Source organism: Propithecus coquereli, unplaced genomic scaffold, assembly GCF_000956105.1.
Source record: "Propithecus coquereli isolate 6110/MARCELLA unplaced genomic scaffold, Pcoq_1.0 Scaffold2, whole genome shotgun sequence".
NCBI lineage: Eukaryota > Metazoa > Chordata > Mammalia > Primates > Indriidae > Propithecus > Propithecus coquereli.
Genome location: NW_012144966.1, coordinates 3,617,639 through 3,633,813, shown reverse-complemented (window position 1 = coordinate 3,633,813; position 16,175 = coordinate 3,617,639). Strand labels below are relative to the sequence as shown.

At 38.6% G+C, this 16,175-nt stretch overlaps 1 protein-coding gene across 1 annotated transcript in view; it reads left to right on the top strand.

Annotated features, from left to right (window-relative positions):
* SPAG1 (sperm associated antigen 1) overlaps positions 1 to 15,489 on the top strand; it is a 69,693-nt gene extending 54,204 nt beyond the window's left edge. The window contains exons 15-20 of the mRNA XM_012643587.1: positions 1,269 to 1,435; positions 6,078 to 6,210; positions 8,004 to 8,130; positions 13,599 to 13,763; positions 14,814 to 15,185; positions 15,279 to 15,489. Coding sequence (XP_012499041.1) covers positions 1,269 to 1,435; positions 6,078 to 6,210; positions 8,004 to 8,130; positions 13,599 to 13,763; positions 14,814 to 15,185; positions 15,279 to 15,410 — 1,096 coding nt within the window. The 3' untranslated portion in view covers positions 15,411 to 15,489. The remainder of the gene's footprint in view (positions 1 to 1,268; positions 1,436 to 6,077; positions 6,211 to 8,003; positions 8,131 to 13,598; positions 13,764 to 14,813; positions 15,186 to 15,278) is intronic.
* The last annotated feature ends 686 nt before the right edge of the window (positions 15,490 to 16,175 follow it).

The following is a 16,175-nucleotide window of genomic DNA, read 5'->3' as shown; positions in this document are numbered from 1 at the left end:
AAATTAAGCAGCAGCAGCTTACTTATTTATTTATTTTAATTTAAACATCTGTGCTTATTTTGTTTCTGTCTTCCATTAACCATATTCCTCTCTTCCTCTCCAGGAATCTTACATGTTAAATTTCTCTGCACATACTTATTTACTCCCTGGCAACACATCATCTCTTTTCAGCTGCTTCTTCCTTCCTCTCTGCTGGTAATACAAGTTTTGCTTGAAAATTCTTTTTTCTAAAGCTTCTTTTTCTTCTGCAAATGTGGGTTGTTACACATTAATTTTACAAAAATTTATTTTTTACACTAAAACATGAGATTTAGTTATAACCAAAGATTGCTATTGAAATTTCAGTTTAAGAAACTGTAGGGAGAGTATGTGTATTATATTCGTCTATATATAAATATAAACATTTTTTTATACAAAAAGCATATGAGACTACAGAGTTAACTAACTTTGAATGTATTCTACTAATTACCAGTAAACCTTCTCAGTCTTGGGAGAATCTTTTAAAACTAGATTTCATCCCAAAGATGTAATTCAATTTTGTTTTTAAATTTAAGTTTGACATTTTTGTATATTTAAATTAATGAGAAAGTGATAATTGAGGATGTTAATCTGAATTTTATAATGGCCATTAGTAAATGTCATTAATTTAAGGTGCGTTGTAGTAGAGTCTAGTATCCTATTTTTTTCATCTTTATTCATATGAAAAGGATATAAGTGGATAATTTTAGAGGTGAAAAAAATGCAAGGTAAGAAAGAGTATCTTAACCACATGTAAATGTTTTAAGAAAAAGTAATATTCTAGGACAGCACTCATTTGTTTTAGCAACCAGTTTTAAACACCTGTTTTCAACCACTTTAGCGTATAGTTTGGGCACAGAAATTCTAAAGTACTTCTGATTATTTTCAAGAGTAATACATCATCAGTTTAGTAATTATATTAAATATTACAGGGGGCATTTCTTCTAAGCCTCCAAAATTTTAGTTTTATATTTTGCTTTCTCAAAAATTAAAAATTTTTTAACAAATTAAAAATATCTCATTTTTTTCTTTGGTCTAAAAAAATATTCTAAGTTACATTATTTATGGCAACTTTTAAAAGTCCTTTTGAAAACATTTAGTTTACATGGACAGAAAATAGCTCAAGATTGTGTGTTCCTACAAGGAAGTACACATATGCATAGCATTTGTAAATCTTACTCTTGATCTGACTTTCAGTAACATAAAAAACAAATTGCATGATCAATAGAGAAAACTCATTTTTTCTTTAGAATAACAAGAATTTTAATGGAGCTGGATGGACCAAATTGGCGGGAGAAACTGTCACCCATTCCTGCTGTGCCCACTTCTGCGCCACTGGGAGCTTGGCGTCCTGCAGCAGAGACAACCTCAAACCAAGTAGGAGATTCCAGCAGCCATCACCAGCTGGGCATCACAGGTGAGGGAAGCCTACAGTCATTTCTTCTGAAGGTGATCTTGAGCTGTGCTCATACTTGCACAGTAAAGCAGAGATATAAGAGGATGAACTCTGGCATCAGATCTGGGTTTAAGTTAAGTCGCTGTTCTCCCTCTTTTTTAACTACAGAGCCTTAAGAAGTTGCTTCACACCTCCCATGTCCTAGTGTACGTGAAAGCAGGGAAATATTAATAACTGTCTCTCATGAGGTGACTCTCAGAAATAAATGAAGATCTGCATATAAAACACTTAGCACATACGCTGACTATGTAAACCTAGAGTAACCTCTTAATAAAGGTTAAGTTAGCATTATTTCTAGTAAGAAAAAGAATTAAGTAGCATATAGTTCTATAGTAGCCCATGTATGTGATGAGGCTAAAGGAATAAGATTGATGTGTTTAAAATAATAAAATTAAACCCCACAACATAAATATAGTCATGTACCACATGATGATGTTTTGGTCAATGACAGACCACATATGACAGTGGCCCCGTAAGATTATAATGCCATATTTTGACTGTACCTTTTCTATGTTTAGACATGTTTATATACACAAATACTTAACACTGTGTTACAGTTGCCTACAGAATTCAGTACAGTGACATGCCATACAGGTTTGTAGCCTAGCAGCGAGCCATAGGTCATACCATATAGCCTAGGTGTGCAGTAGGCTAGACCATCTAGCTTTGTGTAAGTTCACTCTATCATGTTCACATGATGATGAAATCACCTGACAATGAATTTCTCAGACACATCCCTGTTGTCGAGCGACACATGACAGTATATAGTAGGTACTTCTGCCTTCTATCATAGTGGTTAACATATTTGTATTCCCATGGTGCCTACCTTATTACTTTGTGATAGTAAGTATTTAATAAATGTGGCTTCACTCTTGCTTTCTGCTTCAGAGCCAGCTGAGGCCCCATTTCTCCTACAAGCTTAGACACTCCACGTATGTCCTCAGGATGAGTTTCAACTTGCAGATACCCTGAGTTCCCTCACCCATGATGTCCTGATGGCTAGCGTTGGACACTCACCCTCTTTATTGTCTAGAAAGAACATACAGGGAACATATACCAAGGCTTTCAGATTTAGCAGTCCTAGGAAAATTGTGGAGATCTCTAATTTTCTAGAGTCTGTTATTAATGGGGCCTGACACAAAGCATTTGCTTAATTAAGAGAAGCTATTTCTTATTAACAAAATGCATATATAGCTATGTGGTAGCAAATCGTAAGTATAATCAGCTTTTTTTTAATTTTTCTGTCTGTATTTGTTTGCTAATTATTAGTGAGAATGGATACCAATGGTTTAAAGACATTGCAGGATAAAAGCTTGAAGAAGGTTTTTCTGCAAATGGGGAAAAATCCTCTGTAATGTTCTATTTTAGGGTTTATGTACCAGGATTCAAGGGAAGTATCATTTAACCCCATTTTGTGAGATCTTTTGAAATATGAAACATAGGCAGAAACATTCTGTGATTTGAAGTAAAAGATGAAAAGTTAACTAATATTTTATAAAATTTGTACAGAGGGCAAATAAGATTGTCGTTTACATTCCAAGTTTAATATTAGGTTATTAAGTATGAAATTTCCAGTTTCCTTAAGTACTTAGTTTAACAATTGATACCTCTGACATTCCACTTTGACAGTTTTTGCTTTATTTTTATTGTGAAGGTACACTCTCAGTCTTTCAAATACACGTTTTGGCTTGTGATTATCTTTCACATTGTTTTTTAGAGCAATTTTTGTGAAACCATGGATAAGTCAGAAATTTGTGTTAATTTCAAATGCGTTCTTTCATGGAACCAACGCAGTGCAGACAGGTTGAAATATCACAAAGTGTTGGGGAAGGATGTGGCTTATGTTTGAGAAGTTCCATTCTGGTGATTTTAATCTTGAAAATGAGCCACGTGGGCAACCTGAGACCAAGGTGGATAATGGTGAGCTGAAAGCTGTAGTGGAAGTGAATCCATCTCAACCTACGTCTGAATTAGCAGCAAGGTGTGATGTTACTATTCCAACAACATTGGACCATTTGAAACAAATCGGCAAGGTAAAGAAGCTGGATAGATGGGTTCCATGTGAATTAAAGAGCATCAGAAGAGAAATCATCTGGAAGCTTGCCTTTCTTTGCTGTCACAACATAAAGGCGATCTATTTCTATACTGTATTGTTACGTGTGATGAAAAATGAATTCTTTTTGACAACTGCAAGCATTCAGCACAATGGTTGGATAAAGATGAAGTGCTGAAACTCAGTCCAAAACCAAATATTTATCAAAAACTCATGGTGTCTGTTTGATGGTCCAGTGCTGGTATTGTCCACTATGGCTTCATGAAACCTGTTCAATTGATTACAGCAGATCTCTACTGCAACTAATTGGACAAAATGATGAGGATGCTTGCAATTAAGCAGCTGAGATTGGTAGACAGAAACAGGCCAGTCCTCTTGCAAGACAACACTCTACCACATGTCACACAAACAACGCTGCTCAAACTACAGAGGCTGGACTTGGACTCTCTCTGTCATCCACTATATTCACCAGACCTTGCCCCAATTGACTACCCAACTTCTTCCAGGCTTTGGACCACTTCTTGCAAGGAAAAATATTCAATTCTCAACAAGCTGTGGAAAATGCCTTTCACAATTTCATCTCCCCTCGCTCTCATAGCTTCTTTGCTGTTGGCATAAACAAGCTACTATTAGGATGGCAAAACTGTGTCGATAGTTTACGCACATACTTTGATTAATTGTACTGTTTCTTATTTGAGATATAATAAACTGCACTTTTGATTTGAAATCAGACATTTCATATTTAATGACCTAATATTATAAGTTCAGTATATCTATGAGAAGATTTTTAGATTGCAAAATTTAAAGGTATATTTTAAATTTTAATTTACGGATTTTTTTTAGTATATCAAGCTACTCTATAGGGTAAAGTTGTTACATAGATTTAAAACTTTAAAGTTTAATATTTTGTGTGTTTGAAAACTTTGGTTACAAGTAATAGAAAATCTGTTCCCTTAAATCCTAAAGGACGGTATTGGCTCATGTAACTGAAAGGGCCCAGATGGACTCTAAGATCAGGCACAGCTCATGAGGGCTCAAGCTGTAGCCAGAAACAGTAGAACTGTGGCGGTTTTAGGCTTCACATCTGCACATATCAATGTCCAAAGGGAGAGAGACACCATTGCTTTTGGTGGCAGTAGTTTAAGAATGAGGAAATATGTTGCCTCAGAGCCCAAGCTTTTTTATGTTATTCTAATGGCCCAAAGTGGGCCCTGTGCCCATTCTTGAGCCAGTCTCTTTGATGAGGAAATGCCATGTACTGACTGGCTTAGCCCTGGTTTCTTTCTGATCAGTGGGTCAGCTTCCCTTGAACATAAGGGCTGAATGGGAGAGGGGTGTTAGGTGAATGAATGTCGAGGTTCCCTTAGGAAGGGGGAAATAGATTCCGAGCAGGGAGTCAGCCATGTTCGCTGCAAGATAATAAGAATAGTTCTGTAATTCTGGTAATGAACAGTTGGTGCTCTTTGATTACAGATAACAGAAAGCCCAACTCTTGATGCCTTAGGCAAAAAGCCATTTATGGGCACTTACTGTGGGCAAGTCCACAGAGTAGAGTAGTTGCAGGGATGGCTGGATGCAGGATTCAGAGACTCTTCGGCTTTCCATCCCAGCCTCTCCCTTGCTCTGTTGGCCCCATTCTTAAGACACACTCTCCCTTTTTATCACAAGATGGCAAAATAGCTTCTCCTTTTAGCCTCAAATTCCATGGGAAAGAGCAAGAATTACTTTACAAGAATCTGTCACAAAAATCTTACTGGCTCTCATAGGCCCATCCCTGACCAATCCCTTAGATTATTGGCCATGGGACTATAATGTGCTAATTAATAAAATGAAAATTATCCCAAAGGGTAAGGTTCAGGTGGGCTTTGCGTTACCTAAACCACAGGAGCAGAGAGTGGAAGAGGTGTGATTTCCCAAGGAAATTTGGGGTGCTGGATAGATGTCCACTTCAGATTTTAAGAGGTTTGTTTATTCATGATTTATGAGATAGTTATTGAGCCAAACACTGTAGATGTTTGTGTACCCATTTCATCGACCAAGTCTGTCATGCTACAGCTTCACTGAGGGTCTAAAGTCCGCTGTACAGCTGTAAGAGTGCTACTTGAGGCAGCATGGATTGAGATGACAGAAGACACTGAGGCTTGCTAGTTCAAATGAACAGCCATTTTTGAGACCCTGCCTCTCGTCATGGAGTGTCACCTGTGTCTTGGTATCCTTGTTTGGCTTGATTCTCTCCATCTCCGAGGTGATTCTGTCCTCTGTTAGTATGTCCAGAATCCCAGTAAAGAAAAGAAGACATGCCAATATGGATAAAAATGACAGAACTACCTGCATTTTGTTTTCTAATTTGAAAATAATAATGTCATAATTATATGATTATTTTTACTTAGAGCCAATTTATCTTTTTAATTTGTCTACAAAATTTTGTTTCCTTTAGACGTTAGCTCTGGTTAATTTGCAATAGAAGATTTACTTATAGCTGTAATTAAGATTTTGTAGAGGTGCTTATATGAATTTTTCCTCTCTCTCTTTTTTTTGGGGGTCCCATAGATGAAAAAATGTTTAAAGCCCTTAAAGAAGAAGGAAATCAGTATGTAAAGGACAAAAACTATAAAGGTGCCCTTAGTAAATACAGTGAATGCTTAAAGATTAACAAGAAGGAATGTGCTATATATACAAACAGGCAAGTTCTTTGTAACTGTATGTATTTCTTATGTTAATAGTTTTGATTATTAAAAATCATTTATAATAAATTAATAAAATTGTTTAATTGCCAAAGATATTTGTTGTGGTTCTAGGAGTTTATATAGCAAGTTGTCGTAAGTGAGTGTTTCTGACAGAGGTCGGGCCGTGGGAGTTCTGGAGGGATCAGAAACATGAGGTACGGGAGAGAGGGAGGTTTGGTGTAGTTTTGTCACCAGGTTGCTGCTCTGATTCAGCATTTCCTGGCTGTGTGGCCTCGCTGCCGCTAGCTGGGCCTGGGCACTGTCCAACACGGGAGGAGCAGGAGCCGATGCCCTTTCAAAATAGTGTCTTACACAGCAATGCCTTGCTGCTTCTGAAGTGCTGAGGGAAGGGACCAGCATGTTCTATAGCGTGCAGTAGGAATGGGCAGATTGTTCTGGAATGCTGCTCGGGTGCCATCTTTAACACATATGGTAACAGATACCTATATAGAATATGGTGATAGAGTAATGGCAATGTTTTTGCCAGAAATGTCACTAAATCCAAGAGATATTTTTCTGTCCTTCTCCTGTTCAACCTCTGCAGGGTGAGGTATTAGCCACTCAATTTTCCCTGAAGACTCCTTCTCTCCTTGGCTGCAGTGGCAGAGAACTCATTGCCTGGTTCTCCTCTTCTCCCCCTGTAGGCTTTTCTTTCCCTGGTATTCTCAGAGTTCTGAAGGTCTAGATCCCTTTTTTGTTTCACATACTCTCAGGGCCATTCCATCCTTTCCCCAGCTCCATTTACCACCTTACAGTGATGTCTCCCAAATCTCTGAGTTCCACACCCAAATGCTCCCTTCTCTTCTGCACTCAGGGCTGGTTATCATCCCTGACCAACACCTCCCGCACCCTGACCTCCCTCTTCCAGTCAGCAAGCTTGGGTGGTCCTACCTTAGAAATCCCTCTTTAGTGTGACCCTTTCTGTGTACCCCCACTGTTACGCCCCTGCTCTGGGCCACTGGCATCTCCCAGACGTCTGCAGCACCCTCCATGGTGTCCCTGCACAGCCTTGCTCCTTCTCATCTCCTCCTCCCAGTTGCAGCTAGAGTGATCTGTCTAGAACATGGGGAACAAGTCAGCCCCTATTCAAAACCCTTCAGCGGACTTCTGTTAGACTCAGGATAAAGTTCAGCCTCCTTGTCATGATTTACAAGGCCCTTCGTGATCTGGCTTGCCCACTCTTCCAGCTTCATCCCGGGGCTCCAGCCCTACAGAACTTTTCTTAATTCATCAAGAGCACCATGTTCTCTCTCACCATAGGTCCGTGCTCTTGGCCTCCACTCCCCCCATCTCCATCTTACCCTCTCGACCCAGTGCCTTTGCATTGGATATTTCTCACTCCACACTCGGGTTTCAACTTAAATGTTACTTCTTTTGGGAGGTCTTCCCTGACTGCTCTGCCTCTTGCCTTGGTCCCCCTGGATCTGGTGTGGTTCTGAGCTATGTGCTCCCAGAGCACCTTGTACAGATTTTACTGTGTGTGCTTGTTTTAATGGTCTATCTCCTCCACCGTACTGTATCCTCCTTGGGGGGTGGGACTGCATATTGTTTGCAGTTATACCCCCAGTGCTATAATTTCATGTACTGCAAGAGAGTGCCATAATTGGAATCAAATGTTAAGTTTCAATTGAAACAGCTGTAGTATAGAAACAGACTTATTGAGTTATTTTCTGATTTTTCTTAGTTGTCTAAATTTCGAGACATGCTGTCTTTACCTTTTTTAATACTGAGTTCCATTACATTATACCAGAGCTCTCTGTTACTTGAAGCTGCGCCAGTTCGAAGAGGCAAAGCAGGACTGTGACCAGGCGCTTCAGATAGATGATGGGAACGTGAAAGCATGGTATAGACGAGCTCTGGCTCACAAAGGACTCAAGGTGAGAAAATCTCCATTTTAATGTGTAAATTTTAGTGCTGAACAAATCAAGTGGTTTTCATGAACATAAATCATGATCATGGAATGGGAGTGAGATTATCCTGGAATTTAGTCTTAGTGCTATACTAATTGGAATAGGCCTCAGCTTTCACCCCTAATTATAACATGGAACTGGATAATTTTTAAGATTCCTTCCAGCTAAAAATTATGATTTATTCTCTAATTTTCCAAGGAGTATTAGGAGTATTGTTAGTTATAATAGGTTCACTTTAAGGGACAGGAAGTTTTGTTACTGAATTACTGAAAGCTCCTGGCAGTGCTGCTGGTTCCTCTAGCAAGGATTGGGGTTGGAGGTGGAGTGGGGGAAGGCATCACATTGGAAGATGGATCACCCAGTGGAAGTTGGTAGCAACATATCAGAGATTTGAAAGCTTGTAGTGATCTAGGCCTTGAGCTGGCTGATGATCGGTGTGAGACTATAGAATGGCATTCTTCTCCAAGAAAACCACACTGTTAGTTTACAAGAAAGAAGGTACTGTATAATTACACTTTTCTTTATGTAGATTCCTCTGCATGAAAATCTTGACTGAATGTTCACATATGTAGAAAATAACATCACAAGGAAAAACCAGAACATATTAGAAAATGGCATTTACTAGTATTTTTTTTTTTTTGAGACACAGTCTTGCTCTGTCACCCCCGGTAGAGTACAGTGGCCTCATCATAGCTCACTGCAACCTCAAACTCCTGGGCTCAAGCGATGCTCCTGCCTCAGTCTCCCGAGTAGCTGAGACTACAGGTGCCTGCCATGATAGCCAGCTAATTTTTCTATTTTTAGTAGAGACAGGGTCTTGGTCTTGCTCAGGCCGGTCTTCAACTCCTGAGCTCAAGCAATCCTCTCTGCTTTGGCCTCCCAGGTTTTGTAAAAAAGAAAATTATTAAGGTCTAACACAACGAAATTCACACATTGTGAGTATGCAGGTCATTGACTTTTGATATATCTTCTTATAGCTACCATCCCAATCAAGATCAGAAACATTTCTATCTCTCTAGAAAGTTCCCTGTGCCCCTTTGAAATCAACCCCTAACCCCAGGCAACCATTGATCTAATTTCTCTCACTGTAGACTAGTTTGGCTTCTTTTTGACATCACGATAAATATAATCATATAAAAGGTAGTCTACTCTTTGGCTTATTTCACTCAGCATAAACTGACATTCATCCATATTGTGTGAGTATCAGGAATTGTTCCTCTATATCACTGAGTTGTATGACTACCACAATTTGTTTATATATTCACCAATTGATGCCACTTAGGTTGTTTCCAGTTTGGGGCTGTTATGAATAGAGCTACTGTACATTCTTGTGCACATGTTTTATGGATTTGCTCACAAACTGTACAGCCAGATGTGGGGGGAGTGGGGGTGCAGCTTGGCGGGCCATGCTGAGGAGGCTGTGCTTGACCCTGAGGGTGATGGGAGCCCCTGAGGGGGTAAATGGTGGCATGATGGGTTAGATTTGGGGACAACATGGAAGGTGGGTCAGAGGGGCCCAGCATGGAGTAGGAAGATAAGTGAGAGTCCACCAAGGTGAGAAGCAGATGCCTGAAGGAAGGTAATGGCTGAGGGAAGAGAGAAGATATATTAATTTGCTAATAACAAAGTGCCACAGACTTGGTGGCCTATACACCAGAAATTTATTTTCTCATAATTCTGGAGGCTGGAAGTCTGAGATCAAGGTGTCCACAGGGTTGGTTTCTTCTGGCATATAGATGGATATCTTCTCCCTGTGCCTTCACGTGGTCTTCCCTGTGTGTGTGTCTGTGCCCAAATGCCCTCTTCTTATTAATATAAAGTACCAGTCATATTGGATTAGGGCCCAACCCTAATGAACTACTAATAATTTTACCTTGGTTACCTCTTTAAAGATCCTATCTCCAAATATGGTTACATTCTGAGGTACTGAGGGTTAGAACTTCAACATACGAATTTCTGAGGGATACAGTTTAGCCTATACCAGAACGTGAGGGGTTATTTCAAGGTTGGCTAATAGTAAAATTGACAGGACATAGTGAGCAGTAAAATGTCTGGGGGAAGGAATGAAGGGGATGCCTCCCAGGGTCCCAGCTGGGGTGGCTGAGTGGAGCAGTGCGGTAATGGTGGGTTACAGGGGTTGGGGACAAGTTTAGGGATGGGAAGAGGTATAGTTTTGTCCTAATGAGTTTGAGATAGTTCTTTTATTCCTTGCCCATCACTGACAGAAAAATGTCTAGGTTTTCAATCGGAGGTAGTGCTCATGTTGTTGCATAGTATTAATATATGTCAAATGGGGACAATCTGTGTGCACTGAGTGATCAGGCTTTTCTACATCACAGGCCCACTCAGGCTGCAGTGGAGCCATGCCTGCACTTCTTGCCATGACACAGACACGCCATATGACCCCCACGCCGGTGGAGCCATGCAGCCACGCCGTATTTACAGTGTCCGTGTGACTCTAACACTCCCCACTCCTCCCATCTTTATTTTGTTAGCAACACGCTCATTTGTAACGCTCATGTAAAGATTTCCTAGACGGTGTGTGGCACCACGAATTAAGAAATCTTCTTCAAAATTTACTTGACTCTTAGAGTGTGATGGATTTGGGTAAATGAGGGTAGATCTGCATGACTCGTGAGTTTATATACGTCTAAACTCTTAGAGCAGGTTTACCTCATACTGGCTGCCCGACTCTTTGAACCTGGTTAGCTGACTGAAAGTCAGAAGCTGTACCTAATGAAAGACTTGAATTTTATACTTCCTTGGAGTGAATTCTAGAAATTGTATTATGATGCAGAAAAATATTCCCAAATTTGAGTAATCCTATCCCACTAGATTATGAGGCTGGTACCTTGTTTTTCTGGTTTGGTTTTTTTATAGCTTGATTTGTATGTCCGGTAGTTTAGGGTATGTGCCAAGTGGATTTAATTTACGGATCTTCAAAGGCTACAACTCCTTACACAATGTGTCAGAACTCAGGCCTGGATGCATTTGCTCAGCATGGCTGTAATGAGGACATGGCGCAGGGCTCACAGTTTGGAGCAGGTGCCCTGCCTTTAGCTCCCAGCTGAACACTTTGCTTTCCTCAGATCTTTTGTTTGTTTTCTAACTGACTTTAATGGTGGGTTTTGGTTTTTTTTTTATTTTTGGTGCCAGTTTGGAAAACTATAGGCGTTCTTTAATGTTCAGCTATTCTTCACAAGAAAAGATCACTGAACATTTTGTTTTATTTATAATTTATTTCTCTTATTGAGTGCCAGTTACATGCTAGGTGTTGGGAGTATAGAGGTGAATAAGACATGGTGCCTATTTAAGGAATTTACAACCAATAGGGGATGCTACAAGGCCAAAAATATCAAAAATTATTATGTATCAGTAAAAATATAAAAAAGAATATCTTATAATTGCTTTTATAGTTTGAGCACATCTGTTAATAGGAAATATTATCACAAACACATGTGATTATACTATTTATAGTATATCATTTCTTAAAGGCCTGATGAGGTTGTTAGAAACTTCTAATGTCCTCCTTTTTGCCAAAGCTACACTTTCTCTTTGTATAAGCTCTGCTTTTCCCTTCACTCTGCATGGCTGGTTTCTCACTTCTCTGACAACTTTGGCAAAAGGAGACGCCTCCCTCGTTTGTATCTGGCTCAACCTTTTGTTCTTAATTGCATCAATGACAATTCATAATTATTCATTTGTTTACACTTTTTTTTATTGCTTCCCCTCACAGGACATAAGCTTCCATAAAGGGGAAGGCCCAAGTCTGTCTTTTCTGCCATGGTCTTCCCAGCTCGCAGCACACGGAAGTGCTCAGTGACCATTTGTGAAGTGATGAACCTGGCCCCTTTTCTCTCACCGCCTCCTTGCTGTGCCCGCCCTTCCTGCTGTCCTGGCCTCTCTTTACATTTGTCTGCCTTTGTTAACACTTCTTTATCAAAGTGTATTTCCTGTTTTCTTATGTCTCCTCCAACCAGGCAGGTCGCTCTTTAAACAGAGACTTTCTTGAATACATGAAAATGATCATATTGACTCCTGTGACGTTGGACTTTCACTTCCAAGGCCGTAGCCCACAGATCTCTATTTTCAGCCCTTCCCCCTGATGTGTATTACCATCCACCTTCTGGTCATTGCTGCTGGGATCATCCCAAAGATAATTTCTTTAGGCCTCAGTTTATTCATTTTTAAAATGGGAACAATAAAAGTTAATATTTATAGAGCTATTGCAAGAGTAAAGTAATACCTGTAAAATGCTTAGCATGGTAAGAGTTAGCTTTTATTACCCCCTCAACTTGCCCTCCTGCGCCACTCCCTTGCCTTTCCCATATGGTCCCCTGCCTAGAACACTTAGGATATAAATACGGTGTCATTTTTTTCCCCTGGAAGTTTCCAACTGCTGTTGTAAGACAGTGGTATGTGGAGATTTGTTACCAATAATACATAATGTACTATAATTTGTAAATAATTTACCTTTTTTATAAATTAGAGCAGATTTAAGGTTATCCCTTTAAACATGTCACTCTTGCTCTGGTGATGCTGTGCGGGGAGGAGGAAGGGATATGGCATTACAGTTCGTCCCCCGGATGTCACCTGACCACTAGCTTAGCTTATCTGTGGCTCAGCCTTCAGCACAGGCTGTTACTGAGGTGACACAAATACTTAAAGACGTTACACATCTTTGCAATTCTTTGCTCCCTTTGGTTTAATCAAAATATAGGTGTAGTCTATAGTTTCTAGTACATGGCTTGTTACCATAAACTGATTTTATATAGTATCTGTCTCTGCTGCCATATTCAGTGGCCTTGTCTTGTTAATCTTAGATTCCCTTTTTCCCCCTTAATTCCTCCCATGTATTGTCTCTTATAGAAGATTAAATATTGACTCTAGCCTATTTTGAAGAGTAAACAACTCTGACGGGTTTTACAGAACAAAAGTAATATAATTACCATTTGCATAGTTTTTTTATAGATTTAAACCATAATTTATTCCTTTATTCCTTGGTATAACCTTGTGAAAATTTGGATAGAGTTTTTATTCTTATTTTAGACATAACAAGTCTGAAGCCCAGAAAGGTTAAGTAGGATCTTGTTTGTTTCACTGCTAGTACGTGCAAATATAAAGATGTTCATTCTTTCATTTATTCATTCAACAAACAAGTGCCTACCATGTTTTAAGGACTGGGAATTTGTGGTGATACAGAATTGCACTTGAGTTTTCTAATTCTGGATTCGGTGCTCTTTCTTCTATCATGCATGTTCACGGTGTTTTGGGTTATAATATGGGTTAGCATACTCACCCATTAGGCACATTTCATAAGAGTGGTACTAATACGGACCCCCTGCACACACCCTGCACAACTCACTTCATCACTCTCAGGCTAATCCATGCCTCTTATTTATGAAAATTATTTTCTCTGTCTTCTTGCTTAACAGAATTATCAGAAAAGCTTAACTGATCTCAATAAAGTTCTCCTACTAGACCCAAATATTGCTGAGGCAAAGATGGAACTGGAAGAGATAACCAGATTCCTTAATATTAAGGATAATACAGCATCATTCAACAAAGAAAAGGAGAGAAGGAAAATTGAGATTCAAGAGGTATTTTTATTTGATTATCTTTGAAAGTATTTTGGGGATTTTAGACTGGATTCTTAAGGTTATATTCACTATGCTTTAAAAAACTTTAAAATATTTTAAGTTTTGTTTGTATTCTGATGATTAATGAAAAAATTTTATCCAGTTATAAAGACAAAATTTCTCCTTTGCAGTGCTAATTAGTCATTGTATTTCCCAATGTGAGTCTGTGGATGGTACTCAGAGTCCCTGCATTACTGAAGCTCTTCCTTTCTTTGCCACCCACCTCCCCCGCCCCGGCCTGTGACTATACTGTTCCCACTGCAGAGAGAACTGAGAGCCTGTGGCCACTGAGCTTTGTTTCAGAGTAGACCTGGAGAGTCCTGACAGGACTGATTGAGTTTCAGGGGCCCCACAAGCCACACCCCATGGGATTTTCCAGATTGACTCAGACCTCTTTAGCACTCTGAAGTAAGACTGCCCCATCGGAGATCTTGGACTACCTCAGGATCAAACCTGCCTTTGTGATTTCAGATAACTCAGATGTTTTGCTTTAGTGAAGAATGTCAGGCTGTAATTCCTGTACATTCATGAAGGCTAATATCATCCCATTTATAATCTTACATTTCCACTATGAGTAAGAGGCTACTATGTGAGAGAAGCTAGGAAGTTTTTTACCTTTAAAGGAAGAAAAAGCTGTTTTAAGAGAATTGAAAAATGTAAGCTCACTTATTGGCTAAAAAAAGATAAAATTGTTGTTGGTGTTTATTTTACATAAAAGTTTTATTCATGGAAAGTTCTAAAAATAAAATTTTATTGTCATAGTTTCAATGTCAAATGGTTTTTTAAAACTTCACAGAATACTTTCATGAACTGGATTCTTATACTTTAAAACTTCTCTTCCTAAAACATTATAGGTTTTACAGTTTATTACAACTTACAGATTTTTCACATAGAACTTGACTAACATACAGTCTATTTGAGGTTTTCAATTCCCGTTTTGAGCAATGTAACTCAGGATGTGTGTGGTGACTATTGTTCAGTGTCACAGTGTATCTTGTTTTCCTCACAAAGGTGAACGAAAACAATGAAGAGGAGCCTGAAAGACCCTCAGAGGAGGTCTCCGCTGACTGCCTTGCTTCTGAGAAGGGAGACAAAAGCAACTGGCCGCCAGAATACTCTGAGAAACTTCAGATCTCCAAGCCTAATAATGCCTATGAATTTGGTCAGGTTATAAACGCTATCAATACTAGGAAAGATAAAGAAGCCTGTGCACACCTTTTAGCCATCACTGCACCAGAAGATTTGCCAGTGTTGTTGAGTAACAAACTTGAAGGGGATACATTCCTCCTCCTCATTCAGTCTCTGAAAAATGATCTTATTGCTAAAGATCCTTCATTGGTGTATCAGTATCTTTTATATCTGAGTAAAGCAGAAAGGTTTAAGGTGAGTGAAAAGTATTTTATTAACAGAGATTGATTTTTTAAGGGTTTCTGTAACTTAATGTTATTTATACTAATATGTTTTCCCTTCTTTCAGATGATGTTGACACTAATTAGCAAGGGCCAAAAGGAGCAAATTGAACAGCTATTTGATGACCTTTCAGACACACCCAACAACCATTTTACTTCAGAAGACATACAGGCCCTAAAAAGGCAGTATGAGCTTTAAATCAAGATTTTTCTTCCATGCATGTATGTGTTCCAGTAATGCTAATGAAATGGTATTGTATTAGAGTTGCATGGATAAAATCTGGCTGAGAAAAGATCCCTTGGTCTGGACTATAAAACATTTTACTTATTTTTATAAACAGAACATGTATATTCTATGATCTGCTTTTTATTAGTTGTAAATATTTTCTTATGTACCAGAGCCAACATCTTTATATTTAATAAGTATATTTGGAACTTGTTAAAAATACATTTTAATTTATAGTATACATTTTCTTTTAATAACTCACCTGTTGAAAATTTGAGTTAAATTGCATTTCTTTGAGCTATGGTGTCCTCTTAAGTTTGACTGAAATGAATTTCTTTGTAGTTCTTTTTTTGTGAAAGTCATTAACAGTGATTATTACATCACCTTACATCCGCTGAGATAGACATAAATCTCATTTTATACTAGTACCTGTGGATTAGTCAATTAAAATGAAATGTAACACTGAACTCTATAACATGAAATGATTATTAAATTGTGTTTATTTAGAGCTATAAGAGGAACTTTTCTAGTATGCCTAATAATTAAGAACAAAAATTGCCAAAAATTTGTACCACTTTTTACTAGATTTCTAAAACCCACTTTCCCTTATATGTTGCTTATATAAGTAAAAACAACCAACCATTATATAAAAGCAAACTAAGCCTGCATTTATATTTGAATTGTCATTCCTATATTTTCCCCAAACATTTAAATGTCTCCCTCCTCCTCTTCTGTTTT